Source organism: Podarcis vaucheri (assembly GCF_965113315.1).
Source record: "Podarcis vaucheri genome assembly, chromosome: 7".
Taxonomy (NCBI): Eukaryota; Metazoa; Chordata; class Lepidosauria; order Squamata; family Lacertidae; genus Podarcis; species Podarcis vaucheri.
The window spans coordinates 87,720,930-87,740,988 of record NC_138765.1 but is presented as its reverse complement, the minus strand read 5'-3'; the positions used below and the strand labels follow the sequence as shown (position 1 = coordinate 87,740,988).

General features: G+C 46.2%; 1 protein-coding gene across 1 annotated transcript; it reads right to left on the bottom strand.

Moving 5' to 3' along the window:
- Positions 1–299: 299 nt before the first annotated feature.
- LOC309538269 (coiled-coil domain-containing protein 27-like) lies at positions 300–18,147 on the bottom strand (the record flags this gene model as incomplete). Its single annotated transcript, XM_082233614.1, has 10 exons — positions 300–768; positions 2,141–2,353; positions 3,320–3,397; positions 5,068–5,198; positions 5,791–5,986; positions 7,177–7,389; positions 8,449–8,607; positions 9,864–10,009; positions 10,449–10,580; positions 18,060–18,147. 10 exons carry the CDS (start codon positions 18,145–18,147, stop codon positions 415–417), a joined length of 1,710 nt encoding a protein of 569 aa, XP_082089740.1. The 3' UTR covers positions 300–414.
- Between the last annotated feature and the right edge of the window lie 1,912 nt (positions 18,148–20,059).

The following is a 20,059-nucleotide window of genomic DNA, read 5'->3' as shown; positions in this document are numbered from 1 at the left end:
GGAGGACTGAACCCTGCACTGATTTCAACCACTGATTTAAAAACTGCACTGATTTTTGTGTGTGTGCGTCTTAGAATTACTGCACAACACGAGGTACGAGGCCCCTAGCAATAAAATTAAAATAAATAACGTGGTTTTGGAAGTAGTTGCTACTGCTGAGTCTTCAAGCTGTATTGTGATGATATGACATGACTGCTTCGGTGGTAATGCAAATTATTAGCAACTTACACCACTAGTAGGAGCAGGTTTCTTGCAGAATATGAGGAAGCGGCTAGTGGGTCAGAGAGAAAAACTAAACATTACGTGCAATCATTTAATTGGAGTCAGGAAAAGGAATGATAAAAGATGACCAAGAATGGATCAAGCCCCAGTTAGGAAAGAATGTGAAGAGGAGAGACTTTAGCTTTCAAATCTCTATCTGCTGGAACTCTTTTTCTTAGAGGTAGGGATTGGAGGGAGCGGTTCGGCGGCGCCCAGAGCTGGGACTTTCACCCCTTTCTGTTTCAGCAACTGGTAAAAGTCTAGACGCTCTGTTATTATTTTCTGGAAGACAGATCCACAGAGGAGCTTTCTATTAGAAATGGAGGCAGCTATTCCATTCCCCCAGCCCGCTTCTGCATTGCAGCCACAGTGACAATCTGACTTCCACATGGTTACTTTTACCTGTAAGGACTCTAAAACTTCATCGTCTGTGAGTTCGGCCTGGGGAAACTTGAATCCAGGGGTGCTGTAAGTTGCCTGGATGATTCTGCTCCGAAACCTTTCAAACTTTCAGTGAAAAGAAGGGCGGGGGAATGAAGTGGACAGTGCCTTAGTTCAAAAATTAGAGAATGTCATTCCTTAGAATCAAAGCTAATGCAGTGAGGCAGAGGTCTCTCCCAGGCAAGCAGTCTACATTCGTCCTGATCCACGTGCACAAAGATTCCGAGTAGGACCATTGCTTATTCTGATTTCTTTGGGAGAAGGTTGAACGACATTGCACCAAGCAGTCCTTATCGCTCACTTTCCAGTGGATATCCCTGTCACTTTCCTTACAGCAAAAGGTCTGGTTTCCCCCCGGAAGTGGGTTTATTGCACAAGAACACCAAATCCACCTGAGTTGCACAATCTGGATTTCCCAGCACGTGACTGAATCGCACCCCTGAAACAGGGACATTCTGGAAGCGGCCAGGATTCTCGGTTACTCATTTGCAAGAGCCATGTTTCATGCCATTTTCAAATTTTTGATTTGTTTCCATCTTTCAAAGAGCACTAGAAACTTCAATTCAGATTTTTATCCGTTTAAAATAGCATGGCTTACCCCAAGGAACTCTGGGAAGCAGAAGAGGGGCAAATGGGGTACAGCCCCACAATAAGCAGCTCACCCCCCCCACCTGCCTGCCTGCCTTCTTGCTTACATCCAGCCCTGTGGATGGCCCTGGCTGTCCAATTCCTTCTCCTTAGCCCTAGCGTTGCCCTTGTGTTGCAGAAAGGAGGATGCAGTCAAAACTAGATCTGGCTCTGCTTGTCACTGGCAGTGGCTGCAGCTGTCACTGGCTCTGGTGCCACGTCCTGCCTCCCCACCAGCTCCAATGGGCACCAACCACCAGACTCTGGGAGCTGCCGTTTTGCAGACCAACAGAATTCAGTTCTGTTCCTGAGGTACTAGTGAAAATACTTTGGGCCTGTGTGTAGACATAAACGTACATTCATAACATTACATGCGCATATGCATGTAAGCATGCATTAAACAGAGAAGGTCTTGGGTTCAATCCCTGGCAGGTTGCACTGGGCACAAAACTCCTGGAGAGCCTCTGCCAGTCAACATAAACCAGGGTTTCCCAAACTTGGGTCTCCAGCTGTTTTTGGACAACAGCTCCCATCATATCTAGCTAGCAGGACCAGTGGTCAGAGATGATGGGGACTGTAGTTCAAAAACAGCTGGAGATCCAAGTTTGGGAAGCCCTGGTGTAGACAATACTCAGCTAGATGGACCAATAGCCTTTGTTTTAACTGAGGTTAGTAGCATATTTTTGCACTGCTGTGGTGAAGGGTTGATAAGAAATGCAAATGGTAATAACGGTAATAACAAGGACATCATAGCAAGAACAGGGGTGGTAGTAGTGGTTGAAGAAGCCCTGCGATCTGTGGAGAAGATTACCCTGGCACTGATGGTCACCAGAGTGGCTCTGGTGTGCACCTCTGCCCGCTGCAAGATCTCCAGCTGCCTCTGCAGGTCCTTCTGCCGGCTCAGCTCCTTCCCAACATGGTGCTGATTCAGTAACAGCTCGGCCTGGAGCCGGTTGACGTTGCTCTGCAAGTCCTCAATCATCTGGCTCTTGTCAGTTAGTTTGGATTCCAGATCAGTGAGGTCCTGCGTGGCAGGAGAGGAGAAAGATAGAACTGGTAACTAAGAGTAAGGATGGAGGTTTTGATTTGGTCTGCTTTCTAATGGGAAACTACCTAATTTGCAGTTCCCGGACTAATAAACAAACCGAAACCCAGCTATCCTTTGAAAATCCACACTGCACCGAATTTTTCTCCAGCCAAACACTGTGTGCAACCATAATTGAAATGTGAGAGGAGAGTGCAAAATGGCTGCTGTGGGGGCACGGCATCTCAGAAGATGGCTGCTGTCGTGGGACATCTTGGGCCAATCATTATCTCTCAGTCTAACCTACCTCAAAGGTAGGAAAAAAGAGGGGAGAGGGAGACACGTATACAGCACCTTGGAGGACAAGTGGGATAGAAATGTAGTAATTAATAAAGCAAAAAACAAAACAGAATAATGGCTTGAATGTAAGAGAGGCTGAGGCTGTAGAAACAGGAATGGCGCACGAAAAGCTCAGTCTCTTTTGCAGGTGCCTTAGGAATTACAGGCAAGCACACTGGTGCCCATGGGCACCACATTGGAGACCCACAATTAGAACTTAGGAACCTGCTTTGTGGATTCAGTTTGCATTTAGTGGCAAAGCCACCTGATTTGCACTTTCTGCAACAAGAAATGAACTGAAGCACAGTCCAGCCACTGAAATTCACACTTCCCCAAATTTTCCAGTGCAGTTCCCCAGACAGGTAAGGTGTAGGGGGAAATGCCTACGCTAGGGTGCAGCGCACCTGCAAATGCATATATATGGGGAAATATAATTTTAAAATGCCTCAAATTAGAGGAAAATGCATGCAACAATGGACATATGAGGAAGTTCATGAGGACTCCCCGCCACCCCCGACACACACAAAAAATGCAAACTGATGTGGAAATGTGGAGAAGACCGGGAAAAATGAGAGAAACCAAAACTGAGATATTCGCCCTCCCTACTGGCAGGGAGCAGCAACTCACCTGCCTGAGACTGTAATTCTCTCTCTCGATGGAGCCCATCATTTCTTCGTGCTTCCTCTCCTCTCTCAAGTTGCTAAACTAAAATAAAAAGGCAAGCATGAGAAAGGGCTCCCTTGAGTATGTTCACGGCCCGGCGGAAATCCCAGCTGGAAGGTACAGCCCGTAAGAAGACAGGCAGCTTCCTTAGACTCAGCCAGAGCACAGCTGCATCGAACTCAGGATTGCCTTGATGACTTCAACTGCAGAATTCGCTCCCCCAGGAGGGAGCGATGGCTGCCAACCAATTGTTTAGGGTTAGACCAATTCATGGAGAAGGCTGTCAATGGATCCTAGCCCCCATGGCCATGCGCTCCCTCCGTAGTTGGGAGGCAGGAATGCTACTGGAACACCAGTTGCTGGAAAGCACAGGAGGGAAGGAGTGCTCTGGTGATTTGGGCCCCTGGGAGAACAGGATGCTGGACAAAATGGACCACCGGCCTGATGCAAGAGCAGGGCCCTTGGTACGTCCCTATGTCTACTCCCATCTGCCAGCAGCTCTGCAGGATCTCGGGCTGGGGACCTTTCCAGCACTGCCTGGAGATGCTGGGGATGGAACCCAGGAGAATTCTGCTTGCAAAGCGGATGCTCTACCACTAAGCCATGGCAACTTCCTCCAAGTGCCACGTGAACCTCCAGCCAGCCACAGACCTGCCATCTCACCATAAGGCCAGGAAGATCTTAGCAGCAAACCTGCTAGAAACATGTAGAGGGGCCAATCCATTCTCTCAGCCCTCTCAGGGACCTAGGAAGTTAGCTTAGGCTGAGTCAGACTACTGGTCCAACTAGCTCAGGATTGGCTGCATGAATGCCAGTGGCTGTCCAGGGTTTCAGAGGAGGCTGTTCCAAATCCTGATCTGGAGATAGCGGGGATTGAACTGGATACCTTCTCTTTCTCCAGTTAATTTTTATCTATTTTTACAAATCCATAATGAATTAAACAACTTTAAAACAGTGGTACCTCGGGTTACAGATGCTTCAGGTTACAGACTCTGCTAACTCAGAAATAGTACCTCGGGTTAAGAACTTTGCTTCAGGATAAGAACAGAAATTGCGCAGCAGCAGTGGGAGGCCCCATTAGCTAAAGTGGTACCTCAGGTTAAGAACAGTTTCAGGTTAAGAACTGACCTCCAGAACGAATTAAGTTCATAACCCGAGGTATCACTGTACAACTTTTTAAAAAATAAATAAATAATGGCTTCCCAGATGTACCAATAATTAACCCTTATTGCTGCTTATATTTCATAATTATCTCTAATTCACAATTTCCCCCTTTTGTACTTGTCCATTCATTTGTCAATTCCTGCTTGTACACTAGTTAACATTTCCAATGTTATGAAGTGAGGATTGCTCATCCGTTTATCAATCCACATTAACCCATTAATTATTATTTCTGAAACAAAACCTTCATTTCCCTCCATCTGTGTATATAAAAAACTTAATCATTCCCACTCCGTAGTTGTTTTCCATTCGATTCTTAATTTGTATCAAATTCACATCACATTAATTTGAATTCCCTACATCTTTAAAAGTGTCCTGGAGTGGAGACCTTCCTTACAGAAAGCAGGTGCTCAACCACTGAGAAACGGCCCCCTCCTCACCATCTCATGCATTCAGCTATTTAAGAGCACGCCTTAAAAAATTTAAAGAATTCTCAGCCTTCCCCGCAATCCAAACCCAGCAGAACTGTGTAAACCCCCCAATCAACATACTTTCTTAGACATGGCTTCCAGCTGAGCTCCCCGCTCCCTCAGCTCCTTCTGCAATGATTCTCGTTCTGCGTGAGCTTTCCTGAGCTGGGATGCCTGAAAGGATAGCTGCCTTTGCACGGAAGATATCGCGCCTAGGGAATCAAAGGAAAGGCCCGTGAATTTGATCGAGGCCATCCAGTATGGATCGCCAGAAACTCTCCACTAGCATGAACCCTCTGAATTAACAAGAGAGGGACCTGCAAACCAATGTTGCTGTTTTGTTTTTGCCTTCTTGCAGGCATGCTCTCGTCCAATGGACAACCAATCCCAATCCCAGGAAACTCCATTCCATTCCCTGTGCCCTGGTTTTCTTTTCTTTTTCCAATGGGCTACCATGCCCAATCCCAGGAAACTCCATTCCATTCCCCATTCCCTGGTTTCCTTTTCTTTTTCCAACCAACACTCAGCAATCCATGGTTGCTGGGCACGCTCAGCTCTCATTGGGCTCTTGAGGAGGTCACCCGCTTAGGATTCCAAAATGATTGTTTTGCATTTCAACTAACCTCAGGGTTCCACTGAGCATGCTCACAACTCCCTCTTGTTTCTCAGTGGCCTCACCTTAGTTCCATTTCAATCAGTGTCTACAATGTGAGGTTGCCTCCAGAAGGGGTGACTCTTGGTTCCCCAAGGAAAATATTAGCCAACCCATTTCCATATATAACCATCTCAGCTTTCCAAAGTTACCTGTGGCCATGTCATAATCGAATTTCACTTTCTGCAGCTCGCCGTACAGCTTGTCGTTCATCCTCTGGAACTCGAGAAGCTTGCTAAAAAGGAGCTCCTCTTCCGATTCTTCCATATTCACTTCTTTGTAAGACCCACTTTCCACACGCATCTCTTCCTCGCCCTCCAAGCGTACCTTTTCCTGTATTTCAGAGTACTGTGCAGAGAGAGCGCAAAGAAAGACTGGGATGCCATAGTAAGGGCATGGGAGAAAGCCAATTTCGTTCGCGTTTTAACAGGAAACTACCCAATCCGTACTTCTCAAAGCAACACGTGAGCTGGAACACAATTAGCCTTTGAAATCTGCACTTCTCCAAATTTTGTACTGCAGCTCTCCAAGCAAGAAAAGCATGCAAAATATGCACACCCTAAGGAGAAGATTTGTATAGAAATGCATACCTTACTGAAAACAGCATTCAAAAATGCATTATAGTAGGGGAAACTGCATTCCCCCCCCCCCCAAAAAAGGGTATATTAGGAGAAATCCACACTAAAATACTGGTGAATTCTCATGAGAATTTAGGGGTTGTTGGGGTTTTTTTCCCCTTCAAAAGTACAAATTGCTGTAGAAATGTGCAGAACCAAATTTACAACTGGAAAATGAGGAAACTGGCCTCTGCTAGGTTCCTCTACTCAAACATTTCCCCTTCTTCCTCCATTTTCCCTGCCTGGATTAGACCTTTTACTCACCAATGAGGCAGAACTTTAGGGTACAGGTTCTGGGACCCCACAGAGTGAGCAGATGGGCCCCCGTTAAACGCAGCAGTAGGTCGGACCACATTTGGAAGTAAGCAAAGTGATGAGGATGACTTAGGCACATAAAACCTTTCTTAAACCAAGCCAGAAGCTTGCTCCACTTTGTTCAGCATTGTCTACATGGACTGGCAGCACCTCAAGAGGGTGACCTGGAGACACTGGGGATTGAACCTTCTAAAGGAAGACCAGAGTCTAAAACCACCTAACTTCACCACTGCTGATTCTGACCCTGAAAAGGAGGGTGCCAGCCAGGTCAGTTTGGACACTAGAGAATGAGGTCTTGCTGTGGCCTGGGGGAAAGGCAGGATAGCAAGGGAAAGGGACTCCCAAGGGCCAGGTAGGCAATCGTGGGGGCCACAACTGAACCACAGGTCAAAGGGTGCCCATCTCTAGCTTGGGGAGAGGGCAGGGTTCTGCCCAGCCCCATAGACATTCTGTACTTCTGCAAATCTTTGTGTGTTCCCCATACCTGCAGAAACTTTTCCTCTTTTGTGTGGACGGTGCTGTTTCGGCTCTATGGACACCAGAGCTTGGGAAACGAATTTGCTACAAGTGTAGAAAAATTTCTCCCCGACTGGCCTTTGGGCTCACCTCTTTCTCCAGCTGCTCCAGTTCATTCTGATCCTTCAGCAGCGTCTTGCTAAGGCGAGCCATCTTGGAACCCACCTGTTTATCTGTCTGGGCCAGCTCCAATTTCAACCGCTCCAATTCCTGCCGAAATTCTTCCGGAATGCTCTTCTGCTTCATAAGGACCGGCAGAGAGACACCTCGCCTGCGCAGGTTTGGGTCACTCACTTCCAGTTCCTTTTAAGGAGAGGGATAAAAGATTCAGAAGGCGATGAAGCTGGAAACTGAGGGCACAGCCCTCCAGTAACTTGGGGAAATGCTGCTAGAACTTGCAAGGTTATCTCAGAACTGTTGTAGGAAATACTGGGCACAGAGGATGCAAAGCATAGGAAGCATAGGGACTCTGCCTGCCATTGACTCTGGCTGTGCCTGCCACTGGCTTTGGCGCCACCTACTGTTGGCCTCCAGGCCTACCAATCCCTATAGGCACCAGCCACCACTGAGGGCGAATCCACCAAGCATATCTCCAAGCATTTGCCATTAGCACAGAGGCTGTGCATTCACTTGCCCTGCTCTCCCTTTAGTTGGATTGCAAAGTAAGAGCCCCTGGCACATATAGAGGCTTACAGAATTACACACAGACAGCCAATGTAGTGTCGTGTGGTTCGGGATCCTTCTTTTCATAGAACTGCAGAGTTGCAAGGGACCTCGTGAGTCATCTAGTCCAACCCTCCGCAATGCAGGAATCAGAGAATCAGAGAATTGTAGGGTTGGAAGGGACCATGGGGATTATCCAGTCCAACACCCTGCAATGAGGTAGCTGCCAGTGGTCCCCCATGGCTCGTATCCACTAGGAGCCTCTCTGTGTTCAGTGCCTTGGATCCCATTTTTGTGGCGCTCCCTTCCGGTTGAGGTCAGGCAGGCCTGTGGAATGTCCAGTGCTTCCTGAATTTTTTCTTTTCCAAAGATTATCTCAGCAGGTTGTTCAAGTGAACGCTGATTTCATAGTTTTAACTCACATTTCGTCTTACTGTATAGCGGTTAAGCGACATGCAAATTGTTGAAATGAAAATTTAAAAAACAGTGGTTCATGTGCCAAACTAGGACCCGGGAGACCCGGGTTCAGATCCCCACTTGGGTGTGAAGCCTGCTAGTTAACCTTGAGCTAGCCTCAGCCTCTCAGCTTAACCTACCACGCAGGGCTGTTGTGAGAACCACGTATACGCCAATCTCAGCTCCTTAGAGGAAAAGCAGCAGGACAGAAAGGCAGTCAATGAATAAACAGAGAAGAAGGACTGGGCCAACCTTCTGGGCGGGTCTCTCCACTGGGGCGAGCTCACCCCCCTGCTGGGCCTCCTCCAGCTGCATCTGCATCACTTCCAGCTCCTCCCGGAGGACTGAGATCACGTCATCCTTGCGGACGAGTTCCGCTTCCATCTTTTGCAAAGTTGTATCCTGGGGGGGGGCGAGGGGGGGGAGATATGGGAACAGCCAGGTTGAGACCTCAAAGACACTTCCTACAGTTGCATGACATGGGCGCCCCACCAGGGCAATAAACACTTTGTCCATTTACATGGCAAGGGTGGGGGAACCTCAGGTTACAGGCCACATGCAGCCGCCCAGGCTGCTCTTCCTGGCCCTTGCAGCACTCCTCGGCCCTTCCCCCTTACTGGCCCTACTCTCTGCCCTCCTTGAGAGTTTCTGCCTGGCTGGAAGGTGCTCCAGAGCTCGGCTCATGCCTCTTACTTGCCTTGGCAGAGTATGGAGAAATGGATGCTTCTGTATAGAAGCCCTGCTGGAATGTAGGCTGCTGTGCAAAGGGAAAGAGCTGCCCCCCCTGCCCCGCCTACTCTTCACCTCCGGCTGTGCCCCCTGCTGGCATGCGGGCCCCGCAGAAGGCTCCCCACAAGGGAATGTGGCCTCGAGCTGAAAACAGGTGCCCTTGACTGTGATATGGGGTAGGGAGGGAAGACAGCCATGTTCAGATACAAGGAGGACTACTGATGTAGCCCAATATTTTTTACTCTGACAGGCAGACAATCTCCAGGAGCCAGAGATCTTTCCATCAGCTGTATGTTCCCAAGCCCCAATTCATCATGCCGACTTGGGTCTATAAAGGCCCGTGTAGTTCAGGACCCCTATATCTTTCAGAGCGCTTCTCCTGGTGTTGAACCTACTCAGATCCACTGACCTGCACCAGAAGGCCCACTTTCGGGTGCCTCCCTGGAAGGGCACGTAGTGGAAATTGTAGAACTGCATATGCTTTGATAAATAGCCTACACTTGGTATAAAAAACTGTAACTACAGAAGGATAGCTCTATTACTCTGGCTGTATTAAGGTTTGTCTGATGGAGAGCAGGCTCCAATATGGCAGGCATGCTTTCCGCCTGAGAACGGGACTTAGTTTCCATGCACCTGTAAAACTAAGGTGAGGGCATGGCTCTATATAAGCCTGCGTAATTCATAGGCTTGCAGTTTCCACTTTTGCGTTCTCCCCAGAGGCTGCTGCTGTGACCAAGTAAAGTTGCCTTAAACATCACAACAGTGTAGTTATACTGAAGCACTCCACTACAGGCATGAGTCCCCCCATGCTCAGCATCCAGGGTACCAGGATGGGCCTGGCCAGTGCCAGTGCTTTCCAGTAAGCCTTGCACGGCCCAGTTCCCTGCTCCCTTTCCTCTGCCAAGCTGCTTTGACAGTTACATCCTTACCTTTTCCCGCAGCAGACTGACGTACCATGGGATTCTGCTTCCTTTGCGGGTTTGGCTTTTCAGGTAGACGTCGCCTGTGAAGCCCTCGGTGAAACTTTCCCACTTAGGCAATGCAGACATGCTCTGAGTAGATGAGGCTGGACAATCTGTGCGCGCAATGGCAACGGAGTGGAGGAGAGAAAGGCACCGTCAAGGTAGTGCTATGGATCATCTCCGACGCTAGTCCTGAATCTGCTGGGATGCGACTGAAACCCACACGGGTCTAGCAATCGTCTGGAAGCACCCAGGGTGCCATGGGCAATAGTGGAGCCCTTTAACGATACATTTAATACATTGCCATTATAAAAAGAAGGCTGTCCTGGGATGTAGCACATCGGAAGGCTAGAAATTGTCCAGCTCAGCTGCCTGAAAAGAGGCGAGTTATAGCAGCTGAAACGAAAGCACTGCAGTTTTGTTTAAGCATAGCCAAAGCTGCCTGCCCCACACCCCTTCCTGCATAGTCCTGAGATGTAAACTCCGGTTTGCAGCAGGAAGGGGAGGGGAGGGATCTGTGTGGGAACCAGCAAGTCAGACAAAGGCACTCACATCTGAGGCAGCTCTTTGACTCAAAGATACCTGGTCTCTGAAGTATCAATTTCCGTTCTTCCAAGGATTGCTGGCAGGACAGACTTATGGTGCTGATGTTGCAAGGCAGGTGGCCTTTGGTTATCTCATTCTCTGCAAGGAGAAGGGGGAGGAGGAGGAGGAGGAGGAAGGAGACGGTTACATGGGTCTTTCACACACACAGTGCATGGAAATCGCCAATAATGGAGGCACCACTTTTTCAGTTTAGACAGCATGCAGCATGCAGCAAAACAAAACCTTCAGCTCTCAGCAGGTTGTTGGATGAGCACAACTCCCCTCTTCCCTGACCACTGGCCATGATAGTTGAGGCTGGTGGGAACTGAAGTCCAGCAACATCCTGGAGGACCACTGGTTCTCATGCCCACACGAAGAGACATTTTGGACGTGAGAAGATTATGGAAGGGGGCAGGTTAGGGTTACAACAGCACTTAGCAAGCTCAGGAGTCGGTTATCTGGAATGTACGTCAACATCCTGACAGTTCAAGTAAGATTTTCTTGAGTTCAGTTAGGATGCCTTCTTGATTGATGATGGATGGAAAGGTGCTCATTAAAGTACTTTGATGACTGCTTGCTCCTAGCGTGGGTGAGGCCAGAGGCAAAACTGGGTGGAGCAATAAATTTAAACTTTTGCGGTAGACTAGTCTCTATAGGCACCCCCCCCACCTCTCTCTATCCTTCCTGTGTGTTGACGAGGGGGGAGTGTAGGACTGTAGCACCCTGCTTGTGGTTAACGCTTAGCTGGAATGAAATATTCAACGCAGCAACAGAGAAATTTAAAAAATAATTTATTTGTCAGACAAATAAATAAGAGGCACAGTGGTATATAGTTACCAAGCTCTGGCCTGGCCTCCTGCCATTATGGCCAGCACTTATATTCCCTTAATCCAGCCCCCCTTTGCTCCTCCTGTGGCTGCCTCTGTTCAATCAGCCTGGTTGGATTTCCTATTGGCTGATTGCTATAATTAATTCTAAGAGATACACCCATATCCTCCTGTCCTTATATGGAACACAAAGAGCTATATATTGTTTCATCTATAAATGACAAATAAGTAGTAATATATCTTACATGTGTCTCAACAAGGAATCTTAATTACCAGCTCACCTCTTGCCTTCCTTGCCCTCCAAAACAGATGGATAATAATTTAAAATTTTATCTTGAACAGATGTCAGAGACCTTGGGTTCATATTCTCATGCATCATCAATGAAATATCTCCTTTTGGAGGTCTTTAAACAAAGGTCTGATAGCCATTTATCATGCGGGCTCGTTTTGGCGTCTTCTTGTCTGGCAAGAGGCTGGGCTCAATGGCCCCTGTGGTCTATTCGAACTCTAGGACTCTATGATTCTATGAAATAAGAATCTAACATCTAAATTTGTTACTTTCTAAATCCTTTGCATAGTTACATTTAAGACAATATATTTAATACATAACATAGATAGCCTTTTAAAAGGATAAACTTCCTCAAAGTAAAAAGGAAGAAACAGTTTACAGCCTCAAAATAAAATAGGAGAAAAAGCCTCTTCCCCTTTTTACACTCCCCCCCCCTCTCTAGCCAGCCATGTGCTCTTGGCCTTTTGTCCTGTGGCTCAAGTTTAACGGTTTTATTATGTTTGGTCTCTGCCCTTTTTTACACTCTCAGTCTGTAATTCCAGCTTTTACGACTTTGAGAATTGTTTTCTGCTATAAATCAAAAGGGGCCCTTGTCTAGGAGAATAAACATTACCAAGGTTGTAAACTGCTGGCTTGAAACTTTTGAAAATCTAAGCTCTCTCTTTAATATACAAGTCCTGATCAAACATTAATAAAATGCAGGCTTATTCAGATGCCACATTCCCCCCTTTCAAGCTCAAGGACCTTGCCACCAAGAGTCCTTGATAGCTTGAACTTCATCATATTCCTGAGTTAAAGCTCTGTATAGGGCCATGATATGAGGTAGAGTTTCATTCGAAATCATCTTGCTAATTGTACTTCTAAAACATGAAATGATACTTGGCATCATACATAAAACCATCACTACTACTGTCAAGAAAAACAAGCAAGACAATAGTATCCCTTTTAGGTAACCAATTGGTGAGCCATCCCATATCCCATCCTTCCCATGTTTGTACTGGGACATGTGCTATACTTTCCATCTTTGTGGCCAACACACGGATTGCCTCACCATTATCAGAAATGTTAAAGCAACAGGCATTCCCTGTCAAGTTCAAGACTCCACATAGGGCTCCCTGCTTGGCAAGTACATAATCCATTCCCATTTACAGCTGCAAAATGACGGCTCTACTTTCATCCAGCTGTTATGCAATAAGTCTGAAACTCTGGGCCGTGACATTGGTTACAAGTTCTACTACTGCTTGCAATCGAATCATTCTGTTTAGATTATAAATAGGATCCCGTGCCCCTTGTATGAGCTCACCAGGATTCCAGGAGGCAGGATCATAATAGGCTATAATGCGCTCTGGTGGCCAATCATCAGTACCGCTCCAACTTTGGGTACTTCCTCCTGCTATATGAGAAATATCAGCGTTTCTTCGTGTTCGCTTTGCTGAACTAGTGGGCATAATCCACACTGGTGGTAAAACCCCCATCCCAGGAAACAAGTCCCACTCCATTTGGAAGGGAGTTTCTTGTATGCCCATTCTCCACATATCCACCACAACCATCGGGTCTGAGGGTTTTGGTATGTGGAGTGCATAAGGCAAAGTATCAAAAGGGGTATAGAGTTCACAGTGCAGTATGTTAGATTGCCTTTCTCTGTCACAGTTATGTTCCATACCACTTTCCATGCATGAATAAAAGAAGGTGCACAGGGCAAGGCATTCCGAGTTCGATAGGTAGTACCGTTTGCCCAGGTATTCTTAATATTATCCCAGGTATAGTGACAATGAGAAGAGCCTATCATGGTAGAATCAGCTGCATCTGATGATTTATGTACACAGAATTCCCCTTGTACAGGTATAACTCGTAATGGTTTAGTTGAGTTCCATCCGGGGAAATTCTGTACTTCTGTGTGGTGTGGCATTTCGCTTACCCTACCAATGGCATTTAATGGTATTAGTACTAAGGGCATACCTCCCTCTGAATCATCTGGCCCAAGAGAGCAAACAAGGCAATTGGTCCTATTTGCAACATTGGCTACCATTTCAGCTAAACCTACCCACATATTGTGGTCATAGCGGAATCCATATTTAGCAAATTTGGTCAGATTCAAGGACCCTTCCCCTTCCCAAGGGATCAGGATTAATAATAAAATCATGTTGATGTCTAGCATATGCATTCCTTTCACAAAAGATTACCTTATTGTGATAGCAAATAAATATCAGTCCCAATATAATTCCCCCAGTGACAGAAATGGGGAACCACCAAGACCAAAACATATATCCCAAGGATCCCCAATGTGTAATATCTCTGATAATTGTTCCACAAGGGGGCAGTCAATCAATTGTATAAGAGAATCTTTCCGCTCACAGTCTCTGGTTCAGACGCTCCTCAAGCTTCAGGCGTGCGCAGGTCAGCCAGCTTCCAGTGTTGTGGCTGCAGCAGGCCGGTCGTCTAATGTCGCCCGTGACCCAGCCCGTTCCCCGTAGGGCTAGATACAGGGGTTTTTGGAGAGAGTCAGTTTTAAAGGATTAGAGGGGTCACCTTTGCACGTCCAACTGCCTTCGGACTTCTTCAAACGGGAGTGATGAATCCAGGGGGGTCACCTCAGCTACCTTCACCGCTGTTGGAGTAGAGAGCAAGACGGTGTAAGGTCCACGCCACTTTAGGTGCAAATGGATCACGTTTCCACTCTTTCACCCATATGCTATGCCAGCCTGGAGCTGATGAATCGGCACGGCAATGCTGCACGGCGTGCGCTCGAGGGCCCACCTGTTAAGATAAAAAAACAAACAAACAAACACGGGAGAGAGACAAAAACACGGGAGAAAGATTGCACTTGTCCCTGTGTCGCATGGTCTCCTATTTGTTTGAGGTCAGTTGGGATATCCTAAACAAAGGAGGGCGGCCTCCCATACAGGAGCTCAAAAGGTGACAACTTAAGTCTTTTTGTGGGTGTGCACCGAACACGAAACAGTGTTATGGGTAACACGTCTACCCTCCTGAGACTTTAGACAGATTAGTGGGCTTCTGGCATGCCCTGCAGATACCTTGCACAAGCATCTGGCAGTAAGTGGTAAGCCTGGCCAGGTGAATTGCATTGTTTGGATCCCAATTAGGATCTTCCAAGGGAAAGTTGTCCTGGAGATGACTGTCAATATTATAAATATTTCCCACTCTGGCCTGCTCACGCAAATATATCTGTGCCTTTTCAATTATGTCTCTCCTTTCCTCAGTGGTGAAGAGAGTATTCAGGAGCTGGCGACAATCTGTCCAAGTAGGACTATGAGTATTTACTATTGAAGTCACCAAGTCCATCATAGCCCGAGGTTTTTCTGCGAAAGGTGGGGTGTTTTCCAATTCATCAGAACCGTAGTTGTGAATGGAATGTACTGGAGGATCGAAGTTCAAGGTGGCCGTGTTCCGAGTTGCCCATTAACCAGCACAGGCTCCTCAAGTGCATCAAATACTCTTCTGAGAGGGGCTAGTACGTGACCTTTCTCTTCGCTTTGCTCTAGGGGCCTCAAATCATAGGGGATGGTATTTGTCCCAAGGCGTTCTTTTAGCAGCTTTATACGCCTGGCTGTATTGCTTGCTGACCGATTAAGGTCTCCCTGTAACTTCTGTAGTAATTCTCTAGGACTTGGATGTACAGGGGTTTGGGGTAGGCAATCAGTTATTCCACTAAAAGAGACTGTAGATGGAGTTCTACTGGGACTCACAGGTGGAATAACCACTTCTGCTTGGGCTTCATTATAGGACTCCAATGCCTCCTGAAGATATTTATCATAATCTATCAAGGAATCAAGTTCTGTGACTCCACCCCCATTATTCATTCCACTTTCTTGCCTTGGGGTTACAACTGGTGGAGGGTTTGAATTAGGCTCCCTTCGATGTGGAGCATAGGGTGGAGATAGAAGCACCTCTTCCTCTGGTCCCTCAAAAATGGGTTTGAGTTTATTTGGCAAGATTCCTTTCCTAGCTTCGGCTTTTACAGCCAATAATTTGCATCGTTGGACTTTGCATTCCCTTATCCATGGAGGATTTTTATTTAATGTGCTCAGCCAAGAATCTATATATGAAAATTGTTCTGGGCACCCTCCAGTATCTTTGGCGATGTTAGGCCAAAGTTTGCTTACTAAATTTATATCAAAGGTTCCTTGAGATGGCCATTCAGTATTTTGCTTTGGCCACTCTAATTCACATAACGTTCTCAGGCGTTCTGGCGTCATTTTGACTCCATATGCCCCTGAGAAGGCTTTCTTAAAATTATTTAACATACATTTAAAAGGTGTATTTCCCCCCTTTGAACCCCCAACTCCCATTGTATGGCCCTGTGAAGTATCCACTCAGTCACTCACACACACACCTTACTGGGAAACGAAGTAGTACTCACTTTCACACTTAGGTCAGCTACACATTGTACTTTCTCACACATGCAATGCGCCAGATACTTCAACCATACTCTACCTCCCAATCTTCCCTTTTCCCTACACCAGATCACCATCTGATGTACCCAGCCACCTAGCGTACTCAGTTCCCCTTTACTGAGACGCAGAAGTTTGATCAGGACTTCTCTTCCTCCCAATTAATTGGAGGGCCAAAACCCTTTAGTGCACTTACCCTTAGCTGGTTCCCTGTTTATTTCTCTGGTCCCCCCCGGTCCGTCGCCGTCAGTGGGCAGGGTATCAGACAGACGAGACTGCTGCGTTCCCCTGGAAAAAATTTTTCCAGTGCGCGCTGGGTAGGCAATCAGTTGTCCTCTCTCTTGTACCCCGTCCAGTAAGGCGAAGGGGCTGCGTTCCAGCAGACCACTTATCCGAGTCGCAGGCACCATAAAATGTAGCACCCTGCTTGTGGTTAACGCTTAGCTGGAATGAAATATTCAACGCAGCAACAGAGAAATTTAAAAAATAATTTATTTGTCAGACAAATAAATAAGAGGCACAGTGGTATATAGTTACCAAGCTCTGGCCTGGCCTCCTGCCATTATGGCCAGCACTTATATTCCCTTAATCCAGCCCCCCTTTGCTCCTCCTGTGGCTGCCTCTGTTCAATCAGCCTGGTTGGATTTCCTATTGGCTGATTGCTATAATTAATTCTAAGAGATACACCCATATCCTCCTGTCCTTATATGGAACACAAAGAGCTATATATTGTTTCATCTATAAATGACAAATAAGTAGTAATATATCTTACATGTGTCTCAACAAGGAATCTTAATTACCAGCTCACCTCTTGCCTTCCTTGCCCTCCAAAACAGATGGATAATAATTTAAAATTTTATCTTGAACAGATGTCAGAGACCTTGGGTTCATATTCTCATGCATCATCAATGAAATATCTCCTTTTGGAGGTCTTTAAACAAAGGTCTGATAGCCATTTATCATGCGGGCTCGTTTTGGCGTCTTCTTGTCTGGCAAGAGGCTGGGCTCAATGGCCCCTGTGGTCTATTCGAACTCTAGGACTCTATGATTCTATGAAATAAGAATCTAACATCTAAATTTGTTACTTTCTAAATCCTTTGCATAGTTACATTTAAGACAATATATTTAATACATAACATAGATAGCCTTTTAAAAGGATAAACTTCCTCAAAGTAAAAAGGAAGAAACAGTTTACAGCCTCAAAATAAAATAGGAGAAAAAGCCTCTTCCCCTTTTTACACTCCCCCCCCCTCTCTAGCCAGCCATGTGCTCTTGGCCTTTTGTCCTGTGGCTCAAGTTTAACGGTTTTATTATGTTTGGTCTCTGCCCTTTTTTACACTCTCAGTCTGTAATTCCAGCTTTTACGACTTTGAGAATTGTTTTCTGCTATAAATCAAAAGGGGCCCTTGTCTAGGAGAATAAACATTACCAAGGTTGTAAACTGCTGGCTTGAAACTTTTGAAAATCTAAGCTCTCTCTTTAATATACAAGTCCTGATCAAACATTAATAAAATGCAGGCTTATTCAGATGCCACAGGACTAGGGCAGAGTTTCCCAAACTTGGGCCTCCAACTGTTTTTGGACTACAATTCCCATCGTCCTTGACCACTGGTCCTGCTAGCTAGGGAAAGGAAAGGAGATGTTGGCAGAGTACAATGATGCATCTCAGCCAGACAAAAGCACACATGCAGGTACACAGCAGGGGTGTGGGCTGTGAACAGGATGTAGCCTGGAGAGAGTCCCAAAGGCCCAAAAGAGAGGCTTGAAGGGCCATCTTTGGTGCTGGGCTGAGGTTCCCCATCTCTGCACCACAGAAAAACACAGCCCATTGCTCCACCTAACTCAGGGATGGGGAACCTGCTGCCTTCCGTATGTTGTTGGACTCCCAGCTCCCACCACTACTTACCATTGGCCATGCTGGCTGGGGGCTGATGGGAGTTGCAGCCCAGCAGTGCCTGGATGGAGAACCATAGGTTGGGGAAAGCTGTCCTCCAGCCCACTACACCACCCTGGTCTCCCACAGAGACTGCCTCTTCCTCTTGAGCCTTACCAAGGTCAGATGTTGAAGTAGCTCTGTGGCTGTACCTGGGGCACCCAGGGCGCATGAGGAAGGATTTCCGCAGTTCCTCCTCGGGCATGCCGGGTTGGACAATCTGTGCGCGCAATGAGGCTGGACAATCTGTGCGCGCAATGGCAACGGAGTGGAGGAGAGAAAGGCACCGTCAAGGCTTAGGGATTTTTTCAAAAAAATATTTTCTGCCGGTTAAGTTTTTGAGGGCTGATTTCTTGTCCTGTGATAAAAAGCCTTGTGTTTCAAGTTCCAAAGCTTTCAGGGGAGCATTTTCAAGCTTTTGGCACCATTGTTGAATGAATTGCCAAAATTCAGATTTTGGCTGAAATTGTGAGCCCGGGGCTTAGGGATTTTTTCAAAAAAATATTTTCTGCCGGTTAGGTTTTTGAGGGCTGATTTCTTGTCCTGTGATAAAAAGCCTTCTGTTTCGAGTGCCAAACCTTTCAGGAGAGCATTTTCAAGCTTTTGGCACCATTTTTGAGTGAATTGCCAAAAGTCAGATTTTGGCTGAAATTGTGACCCTGGGGCTTAGGGATTTTTTCAAAAAAATATTTTCTGCTGGTTATGTTTTTGAGGGCTGATTTCTTGTCCTGTGATAAAATGCCTTCTGTTTCGAGTGCCAAACCTTTCAGGAGAGCATTTTCAAGCTTTCGGCAGCATTTTTGAGTGAATTGCCAAAAGTCAGATTTTTGCTGAAATTGTGACCCCGGGGCTTAGGGATTTTTTTCAAAAAAATATTTTCTGCCGGTTAAGTTTTTGAGGGCTGATTTCTTGTCCTGTGGTAAAAAGCCTTCTGTTTCGAGTGACAAACCTTTCAGGAGAGCATTTTCAGGCTTTTGGCACCATTTTTGAGAGAATTGCCAAAAATCAGATTTTTGCTGAAATTGTGACACCGGGGCTTAGGGATTTTTTTCAAAAAAATATTTTCTGCCGGTTAAGTTTTTGAGGGCTGATTTCTTGTCCTGTGATAAAAAGCCTTCTGTTTCGAGTGCCAAAGCTTTCAGGGGAGCATTTTCAAGCTTTTGGCACCATTGTTGAGTGAATTGCCAAAATTCAGATTTTGGCTGAAATTCTGAGCCCGGGGCTTAGGGATTTTTTCAAAAAAATATTTTCTGCCGGTTAAGTTTTTGAGGGCTGATTTCTTGACCTGTGATAAAAAGCCTTCTGTTTCGAGTGACAAACCTTTCAGGAGAGCATTTTCAAGCTTTTGGCACCATTTTTGAGTGAATTGCCAAAAGTCAGATTTTTGCTGAAATTGTGACCCCGGGGCTTAGGGATTTTTTTCAAAAAAATATTTTCTGCCGGTTAAGTTTTTGAGGGCTGATTTCTTGTCCTGTGATAAAAAGCCTTCTGTTTCGAGTGCCAAACCTTTCAGGAGAGCATTTTCAAGCTTTTGGCACCATTTTTGAGTGAATTGCCAAAAGTCAGATTTTGGCTGAAATTGTGACCGCGGGGCTTAGGGATTTTTTCAAAAAAAAAATTCTGCCGGTTAAGTTTTTGAGGGCTGATTTCTTGACCTGTGATAAAAAGCCTTCTGTTTCGAGTGACAAACCTTTCAGGAGAGCATTTTCAAGCTTTTGGCACCATTTTTGAGTGAGGTGCCAAAAATCAGATTTTTGCTGAAATTGTGACCCCGGGGCTTAGGGATTTTTTCAAAAAAATATTTTCTGCCGGTTAAGTTTTTGAGGGCTGATTTCTTGTCCTGTGATAAAAAGCCTTCTGTTTCCATCGCCAAAGCTTTCAGCAGAGCATTTTCAAGCTTTTGGCACCATTTTTGGGAGAATTGCCCAAAATCAGATTTTTGCTGAAATTGTGACCCCGGGGTTTGGGATTTTTTCAAAAAAATATTTTCTGCCGGTTAAGTTTTTGAGGGCTGATTTCTTGTCCTGTGATAAAAAGCCTTCTGTTTCGAGTGACAAACCTTTCAGGAGAGCATTTTCAAGCTTTTGGCACCATTTTTGAGTGAAGTGCCAAAAGTC